Genomic DNA, 10,278 nt, shown 5'->3' with positions numbered 1-10,278 from the left:
CTTCTGTAGAAGGTGGTGAGGATGGGTGGGGGCAGGTGGGCTCTCCTCATCCTCTGCAAGAAGTCCATGCACGTTTTTGACCAGTGAGGTGGTGTTTCCAGTCCAGGTGAGGGTGTCTGTGATGTGCACCCCCAGGAATTTGGTGCTGTTGACCACCTCCCTGAAATCTGAAATCTAAAATGTAAAAATGATGTTAGACAGTACATGTCTTTTCTGTTTTCTGTCTCGGGTGAAATGTCTTTCATAATGTGAGCTGCCGGATGTTTTCTTGTTTTAGGGATGTGGCCCGCTTGGTTTCAGCTTTCAAAGCTGATTGTTTATTATTCTGCATTATGAGGTTAAACAGTGGCACAAAGCTGGATGTTAAAAAGGTTTGCAGGTACAAGCATAGATTTACTAGAAGCTCTTTTTAAAGTTTTGTCCAGGATTTTGTCTCGTGACCTCACCAACACCTCTTATGAAACATTGTTTATTTAACTCAGGCCACATGTAGGACATTATCACAAACACATGTTAGGGTGACATTGGGTTGATAAGCTGATTCAAAACCTTTGATAATGAAATGCTAATCGGAAGGCTGAGGACAGCCTTGGCTTTTTCTCCAGTGCTTCTTCAAGAAATCTCCACTCTGGATATTGATAGAGTAACTGTCTGTGTCTCTGAGAGCAGAAGTAACACAGAGACCAGAGGAGCAGCTCTTTAAGGTCTCCTGCAGCTGAAAATCAAACTGCCTATATATAAAAACAAGCAAAAACCTCCTTTAACGTGACCGTGTGTGCCAAACCATGATGGCTATAAGTCTGTGGATATCATATCGAGTTCTTGGGTACAGAAAATGGTGCGCCTTCCTTTTTATTTCCATTTTCTGGGACAGAGTGCAGGTTCTTATCAGTTTTTTGTTTCACATGTCTGTATCATTCAGCATGTGCTTCTGGGTGAATACTGTTGCCGTGCAACAAATTAAACTGAACATGACTTGGCATTTTACAGTCAAGTATTTTGGGTTTTCTCTGTTTAATTCAAATCAAGTTAATGAAAATAGCATCTCTGAGGAACTCTTTCATAAATGACTCAGACGCTGTTAGTGCAGCTCATGACTAATAAAAAACTACATAGCCAGGGGAAAAGCAGTAACAGAAAGGTTTGACAAACCCAAATTGAAAACATTTTTTATCAACCTGCTCCTGTTTGTTGCAAATCTTCGTCCTCATAGAGGTAAAACCACAAATAAATAAAACTGGAATCTAAAGCTGTAACCAGCAGTGGCTCCTTCAGAAATCATTTATTGTCAACATTAAAATTTAAACAATAAACAGAGATATGAGTGGGTGTTTGTGATTTCTCAGGCAGGTTTACCACAATAGTAGATTCAAACCTTGAAATGATGGCTTTTAGTTTCAGTGTGTCACACAAAGATTTTTAGTGGCCCCATCTGGCCCCCCCCTATGAAACATTTATGGAGGCACCCCTGGCCTTTTTGTACCTCCCTTTCTTCCCCTTTGTCAGTGCACATTATTACACATAACTTCATTTCTTGATCTCTATGGTTTGATTTCTTTGTATGTGTTGATTGCATGGATTGTTACTGACATCTGGTGAAAATGTCATGTCAATAGGACCCCTAGAGATATATTTACTGAGAAAAAATAGTTTTACCCACTGCATATCTGATTTTTCAATAAGCCACATCAAAAAGCTTTGATTTCCTGTTCTGTCAAAGCTGTGGTAATTTCTTTCAGATTTTCATGATTGATAACTTGGCTTAGTTTTTAATAACTATCTGATTTCGGCTGTGGGTGACATGCTGTCTGAATAGTGGAGTAGCAGTAGTGAAGCTGCAGAGAGGCCCTTTGTGGTTGAAAAGGATCAGGATTTAATTATCGAGCAAGTAGCCCTGAAGAGGAAGACAATCTAACAAATTCAGCTTAAATCGGTTCATCTACCAGATTTCAGCTCAATTGATTTATTTTAGAAGAATGGGTGGTGACATGGGGAACTGGACTAATCATTCATGTACCCAATAAACCAATAAAACATATTTAGCATAGAGTTTTTAAGGTCTAAATGTGTCTTAGTACTCAAACACTCCTGTCCCACTGCCCTGAAAACCGGTTTACAATTGGCCTTTAGTGGCAGTGGGAAAAGCTCACTGGCGCATGGTCGGACGACTCGGCAAGCAATCAGCATTAAAATCGCCTTGACTCTGATCGTCATGCTGTGGGAACACCAGAGCAGGTGACCCGCTAAATTATGTGATACTTTTGACGTACGGACGTAAACACACTGCACTAGTAGCTTCTGCCTACAGGAACAACTCTGGTGGGAGGGATTAGGACAGTAAATAGAGAGAAACAATAAAGACTGCTCACTTCGCCCTATCGTACTGCTTTAAAACTCTTTTGTAGAAGTTAGAGAATCAGCTTAAGCTTTTTACTCAAATAAAAGTGTAAAAGTGCCATTTTTAAAATTATTACAAGTATAAAAGTAAGGTAATGCAGGAAGAATGTGAAGGACTTTACTGCACTACCCTATTAAAGGAACATGTTTCTACAATTCTGGATAACAACTTCCTTAGACTTCATTTTCTTACTTTTATAATTAATGGTAACAGTGTCAAATTTAACTTTGCATCATCAATAAAAAACATTTATCTTGGTATGTTGCAAACAATAATTTGGGACAGCACTGAGTCCAACCAGCAAAAAATGTATTGTCTGGATAAAACCAATTATTTTGATGTTGTTGTTTTTTAAATACCAACATACCATAATAAAAATGAGCTTGAATTAAACAAAACTAAAAGGTCTATTTTTAAAATGTAAAGAGTAGAAGTTAAAAAAAATATAAAAAATGATTAAACTATTAAAAATTATCACTTTGGGTAAAGTATAGATAGCCAACATTTCTACTTAGTTAATAAGTTAAGGAATTATTTGTACTTTGTTACTTGACACCTCAGTTTATGAGGATATTTTAGTTAAGCAGTTCTACCTAAAGATGATTTGATATAAACCAATTAAAATGCCTTCAAATAAACCATAACTATATTATTCCTGCTATTCTACATACACTGCAAAAAAAAAAAAGCTGGATGAACTAAATATGAGTTTTTATTTTCGGTTAACTCAACTCTGAATTCTAATTTTTGTCAACCCAACTCTGTGTTATACGTACCTCTAATTTTACACTGTAATAACTTTAAATTCTTTTTGCCACAAACTCTCCTCTAAGTTGTATTAACTTATAATTTCTAAAAATTATTACAGAAATGTGTAAATAACAACAGAGGCAACATATACATCCAAAACATTAGTTTTATTTGAACTGTACCAGGATCAAAGCCCTTCCAACAGGGACAGATAAATGCAGAATAATTAGGCCCAAATGTCCCACTTTAACTTGTGCTACGTTGTGTACTTGTACACTTAAAATAATTAGCAAATGCGTTTGTAACACTGCTTAATACTATGTACAATTTTACAAACACTGAACATGTAACATGTTTAAGGAAAAGGAAAGTGCAAAATACATGTAAGAGTTTGGGAGTTTGGGGTACATCAGAGTTGAACTGAAAAGAATAATGCATCTGTTTTTGACATTTAATAAATGGGATTTAGTTATTTTAACACATTTTTTTTATGTTAGCAAGGTAGGATATAAAAAAAAATGGTGTTTAAGTAACTTAATATGATTAAGTAAATGCCAAAAACTGAAAAAGAAAATTAACATGGGTTGGCTGGACAGAAGGAACGAAAGGTTACTTACCCGGTGAACTCCAGCTCGGGGCAGCCACGATGGGAGTTAAGGTGCCAAGTAATGTGCCAACGCGGAAAGTTGGCTTTCCCGCATTTAACAACAAAGAGATAAGAGTTTGCAGAACTCTTGGCCCTTGTATTGAACTCCCACTTAAAGATTTAAGTATTAATAACTGACCTAACTGGTTCAGAGTACACAACTTGCTTGCTTTGTTGTGTTAACACATTTTATTGCCTCAAAGGACAATCATTTCTTTTTTCAAGTTTAACCAACTTAAACAATGGTTTTAGGCCAAAAAAATAACACTTGTTTTCTTTTACCCAACCCTGTTTAGTTTGGGGCTAAACAAATGAAAACAATTGTGTTGGACTATGACAGCAGAACTTTTTCGTCCCTTTGTTCAACATTGTCAAAAATATCTCCAAATTGCTTGTGGGTGGGAAAGTTTAATTAATAAAAAGGAGCGGTGTCTAAATCAAATAATAGCATTGTAATGATCACAGAACATTGGACCCAATATACAAGGTGAGATGGAACAGACTACAGACAGAACAGCGGGCATACATTGTGTGATTTTTTTCCCTTTTGGGGCCGATTCTTCAGTCGTGCAGACATTTTTCAATCGGGCCGAGTTTCAGCCTCATGGTGCGTCCTGCGTCGTGTAGTATACAGGGGCTAATGAGGAACGATCAGCCTCTCACGACCACCTTCCGATCAGGAATCGTAAGGTCTGGAGAAAATCAAACGTTTGAAATTCAGACGGCCGTAGTGACGTGTTCATGGACAACTCTTGCTGTTTAAGCTGAGCTACGAGCCAATTTAGCAGAAACTTAAGTACAGACATGTGCAAACAAGGGAGTTCTTCTTCCAGACTGACAAGTCCAATCAGGGGCATCTTCTGGTGCTCAGTCTGATGTGGTTTTTCGATGTACAGTGTGAGCAGATAGGTCACATCAGAGCGTCGGTTCACACAGTGTGAGAACATACATGGTGAACTGTGAATTTTTAAACCCTGTGATTTCCTCGTACAGTTTGAGCTGTCGCTCCGTTCAACCATTGAAAATATCGCACAGTGTATGCCTGGCTTTAGGCGGCTTCACTGGATACTCTGTAGAGATAGAAACTCAGGGTGGTGACTTTGAATCTAAGACGGGCCACAACTATGAGCATTAGTAACCAGCCTGGCTCTGAGTTCAGTCCGATCCCAGAAGACGGAGCAGAATCCAAGCGGGAGATTTCTCCTCAGCCTGCAGCGGGTGCCGCCCTTAGAGCTCAGAGTGAATGTGCAGAGCAAACAAATGAGCGAGCGCCAGCCGACGCCGAAGAGCAGCAGTATCCGTGAGGAGAAGTCCAAAGCCGGAGTCGGAAGACAGGTCCAAGTTCGGTAAACCAGGAATCAGTCCAGAACAGATCAGACTAAAGCCGGGCATACACTGTATGATTTTTCATACGTTGCACGCAGCTCCAGCTCACACTGTACAACGAACCCTAAGGGTTTAAAAGTTTACAGCTCATGACACTCTGATGCGATCTATCTGTTCACACTGCACGTCTTTAAACTATGTGGCACTCAGCTCCGCAGTGAGATGGAGCTACTCGGACTCGTCTATCTGGAAGCCAAACAAGTAGAAGAGGAATATGAAGCTCACTAGAGTGAAACGCGCTGCCGTGGAAATTTGGGCAATTTTGTGCTGAAAGCTTTAAAAAGAAAAGGCAACGACGTATTTGGACAAAGACATGGCTGAGCAAACGTGGCTAGTAAGGTCTGTCAATTTTACAGAGAGAACTGCTTTTCACTCGTACCCAGCCATGCTTCTGTGTTTTCATCTGAGAGGAAGAAGAAGAGTCCTTGTTTGCCCACTGAACAATTTGCACCTTACGACGGCCAACTGAATTTCAAACATGTTTGATTTTCTCCCAACCTTACAATTCCTAAACGGGAGGTAGTCGTGAGAGGCTGATTGCCCCTCGTTACTCCCTGTATGCTACACAACGCATGATCAGGCCTGAAAAGTGCAAACAAATCAAATAGTGTATGCCCAGCTTAACAGAGCAAATACAGAGGCAAAGCAAAACTTGGATGTCCCAACAGCAAAAATAGGTCAGAATCAGAAAATCAGAATGATATGGAATCACAAAAGTTACTCTCACAAACAGCTTGAATAATCTGGCTCCGATGGCAGGCAAACAGGCAGCATAAATAGCTGCAGAAACCGGGGGATCAGATTAAAATATCATGAAAAACAGGCCAAATTACACCCTGAATGGAGTAAACAGTAAAGCGCCAAGAGTATGACAAGCATGCAATCATTTATTGAAACTAGTTATTTAGATTATTTGTTGGAGAGGGTTAGATTAACAAGTCCTAACGAGTTTTTAGAGATATAAACGTTTTTTTTAATAAAAGGCTTGCCTAATTTAATAAATGGATTAAATTAATATTTTGGTGCACAAATGTCAGCAGAGTAATGGTTTAGATTAGATTTTAGCTTGAGTATAATAATTTCACACTAATTAAAAATGGAAATGTCTCCCTCTGTCTTAACAAATCATTTTGGAATCTCGTAGCAGAATCAGTTCAGCGGCTGCACACGTCGGACACAACTGGTCGATCACATGGAAAGCAACAAGCCTCCAGTTTCTGGTTGTTGTAATGTGATAAAATGAGAAGGAAGGGTGAGCCAAAAGAGAGTTTAACAGGATTAAGTGTGCATGTGTTGCTTTTGTGTTTTCCTAACATAATGGCCCAAGAAAAGACTCTAATCTATTAGATCAGTTGATCTGTTTAGGTTAAAATGAGAAGAAACTGTTCTGATTGGCAAAAATAAAGAAATATAAGACATGGGCCACCTCTGACCAAAGGATGTCCTTGTAAATTTCTAATCGAGGGATAGCTGTGGCAATGACTGTATCAGTTGTTGATATGTTGCCTCGTTAGAGCCACTCTGACATGCGTTGCTCAAGCTTTTTTTTTTTCCTTTTCTGGAAACTGCATTGGTGTGACAATCCTCTATGTCCTCACAACAACTCTGTGGATGTTTCAGTCTCAAACCTTGGCTGTCAGGAAAGCGTTTAAAAAATTAGAGACATCCAGATCCCAGTCATCCTAAACTTTAATTCTGGTTACAACTTTGCCTTTTTCAAGTAGATTCCACACATTAAATCTAATTCATTTCAATTCAGTTTATTTCTGTATCGCCAATTCAAAAAACAGTTCATCTCAATTCCCTTTATAGAAACAATTCAAAAGACAATATCTGCTATTCTGTCTAGTACACCCTCAGCTGGGTTGCAACTTATTCAATTTGCAGTATTTTGCAGAGTTCATTATTCTGTCAAAGGTTTTCCCAGAGAGTGTGATGAGAGCACGGCCGCTGGAAATGCTTTTGAACAGGGGGTGCTGTGAACATTTTTTTTTTCTTTTAGGACAAAATACCTATGAGCCTATAAGTCTATTTGCAATAAAAATAACTGAGTAAATAGATTGAGATTCACTACTTTATTATTATATACACCCCATTGCACACAATCAGGGTCTGTAACACACAGACACTTCTTTTATTTGCACCATGCTTTTAATTTGAGCTACAGCTGGTTGTCATGGTTACAGATGTCTAAATGTTCAGGTGCGCTCTGAGGTCATGGAGATAAAGTCTAACATGAGCGGACAAATCTGAAATCAGTTCTGTGCCATATTTCCTCCTCGTTTCTGTCTTTATACTATGGGAATTTACTAGTCTGCTGCTGTGAGCGGGATACCATGCACTAGCTTGTTGACATTGCCATGACAACATAACTTCCATGGACTTGAGTTGATTAGACCTCATAATAATACAATTTAAATCCAAATACACATAATAGTAAAATTAAAAAAGGCAAAATCATTTCTCAAGCCAATAAGAAATTCATAAAATTGTGCCAAGTATTTTTTATGCATATATATATATATATATTTTTTTTTATCTCATTCTCTCCACACTAGGGGGTGCTGCAGCACCCCCACTTTCCACGGCCATGGATGAGAGATTAGATGAGTGTGAAAGATGTCATACAAAGCCATTTGACCTGAGCCACATCTTCTTTTTGTGTTCGAAACTTCATCATTTCTGTAACCAATTTACTATTATTTTATCTAAAGCCATCAAAACTAAAATTGATATGAATCCTTATTTAGCTATTTTTGGTTCCCCAGTAAAGTCTGTTGGTTTTTCACACCAACATATTGGCTTTTACATCACTTATTTCCAGAAGAAAAATTTCGCTTTTGTTTGGAAATTTCCTAAAACACCTTTGATATCTCAAAGGTTTTAGAATGTTCTGTTATTTCTTAAAATGGAAATATATATATATATATTTAGCAATTTAAGAAAACTATAAAAGATGAGACAATAAAAGGGGTTCCTTTATTCATTTAAATTAAGTTTATTTCTATAGCGCCAAATCACAACACATGTCATCTCAAGGCACTTTACAGAGACAATTCAACCAGATCATCCAGTCAGATTGATCCAGCTCCACAGGCGGCCCCTTCCAGGAAAAACACAGCCAGACAGACGAGCTCCGAGCTGGTGAAAAGGGGTCTCCATGTCTTCCAGCAGTCTAAGCCTATAGCAGCATAACTGTAGAGATAGCTCAGGATATCCTGAGCCACTCTAACTATAAGCTTTATCAAAAAGGAACCTACCCTTTAAAGTAGACAGGGTGTCTGCCTCACGGACTAAACCTAGTAGTTGTTTCCAAAGGAGAGGATGATGTCTCCATGGTTCTGTTTTTTTCTTTTACATTTTTAAGATGGATTTTTTGGGATTCCTGCCTCTGTTACCTGTGTTTATTCAGTTAAATTTTCAAGAAACTCACCCCTGCCTCTGCATTTGGGTCCTCTAACCTCAACCAAACCCTGACAGGGTGTGTGTTTTTGTGAGTTTATTTTGTTTTTTGTTTATTCAATTCATGTGAGTTATATGTGGCCTTTTGCATCTAGATTTGGTTTGACTTGACTTTTGTCCATTGTAGGTCGACTGTTCAATGGGAGGAAAAATATGAAAATGTAATAAGGAAAATTTTGTATTTTCTCGATATTTCTCTATCTGTATGATGGGTCTGTTTTATGTGTTGTCTTCTCAATTCAGAGCCCCCCCCCTACCTGTCTTTGCCTAGGGCCCCAAATTTTCTAAATCCGCCCCTGTTGCAGGGCACTAACCCGATATTTTTATTACGGTTTTTAGTCTTGTAAAGACATTAGAAATAACATTTAATAAGAAATATGTTTGTGTGAATCAATCAGATTAACTAAACTGAATAAAGTCATAAAGCTTTATTCTTTTTTTTTTTTTCTAAATTAAAACGACTACGGTGAGCGTTTGTTTACAGGGGAGGTCCAGTTCCCAGTCAATGGGACGGAGGGCTGCTCCTTCAACCAATCAGATGATAGAATCACCGGAAAAGGCGCTGTGAAGGGCGGGACCTAACGCTCTAACAACCAATGAGCGATGAGCATCCTCTGAGCAAAGACAAGTTGGCAGCCAGGGTTCAGCATTCTGCTCCGTAGCCACGATGAACGCAGTACCAGGTCTGCTACTGCTGGTTCTGCTCTTTGGGACAAGGTTACAAGAAAATGACGGTAAGCATCATTCCGTGGATGTTTAGAGGCGGTTTTTATTTCTTCTTTTGCTCTTAGCTCCGTTAGAAAGCTCTTTGTTGAAGAAGCACGTAAAGAGAAGAGTGTGTGTAACTAAGATGGCGCAGGGTCTGCGGTCAGCCTGCTGCCGCCTGTCTGGAGAATGTTTATTGTCTGGCTGTGGGGGAAAAACAATGCAAATAAAAAACAACAACAAGGAACGAAACAAAGAGGCTGTGAGATTGAAGGAGTGTTGGAGCTGAAGGCTTTTAGCTGAGCAGATAAAGGTCCTTTAGTCCTCAGAGAGCGGAGCTGCTGTTTATCGCAGTTTTAGCTGAAAGAAAGAAAAGTTTCTAACGAAATCTTTTCAAAATAATAATCAGTTTCATTGTCTTTGTGGTTTGGAGGCCGGTACAGTGTGTGATTCTGTGTGAGCAGGCAGTTTGTTATAAAGTGACTTGTTTTAAATCTAAGGCATTATGTTGGTTTTGGACAAAGGTCAAAGTGCACAACCCCCCCTTTTGTGTTTTGAATTAGTATACAGCTGCGTTTTAAACGGCTATCACCATTATAGTGGATCAGTTCTAATAGTGATCCCCTGCAGGCCTGACTTTTAGCACTTTTATCACCTTTACTCACTTTCACCAAGCTGAAGTTAGTTTCTGATTCGGACTAGTCCCCATATTTAAGATCCGCCATTAAACTCTGTTTACATTTATAGTTAATAAGAATATTCCTTATTTGTGCACATTAATGATGTTTTTCATAAAACTCCTCTCTCTAAAATGCAATCAGACCCCCCCCCCTTCAGTGTCCACCATATTGGATCAGTCCATTTGCTGCACATGTTCAGAAAGGTCCAAACAGACAGCAGCAAATAATTTAAAAACAAACGATGCGGAGAG

General features: G+C 38.8%; 1 protein-coding gene across 1 annotated transcript in view; it reads left to right on the top strand.

The window, feature by feature from the left end:
• The first annotated feature begins 9,275 nt into the window (after positions 1–9,275).
• The window catches only part of LOC107100676 (TGF-beta receptor type-1-like), a 35,185-nt gene continuing 34,182 nt past the window's right edge, over positions 9,276–10,278 (top strand). Inside the window, exon 1 of the mRNA XM_015399251.1 lies at positions 9,276–9,376. Coding sequence (XP_015254737.1) covers positions 9,310–9,376 — 67 coding nt within the window. The 5' untranslated portion in view covers positions 9,276–9,309. The remainder of the gene's footprint in view (positions 9,377–10,278) is intronic.

This window comes from Cyprinodon variegatus, unplaced genomic scaffold (genome assembly GCF_000732505.1).
Source record: "Cyprinodon variegatus isolate N-32 unplaced genomic scaffold, C_variegatus-1.0 Scaffold999, whole genome shotgun sequence".
Taxonomy (NCBI): Eukaryota; Metazoa; Chordata; class Actinopteri; order Cyprinodontiformes; family Cyprinodontidae; genus Cyprinodon; species Cyprinodon variegatus.
This window is presented reverse-complemented; position numbering and strand designations above follow the sequence as displayed.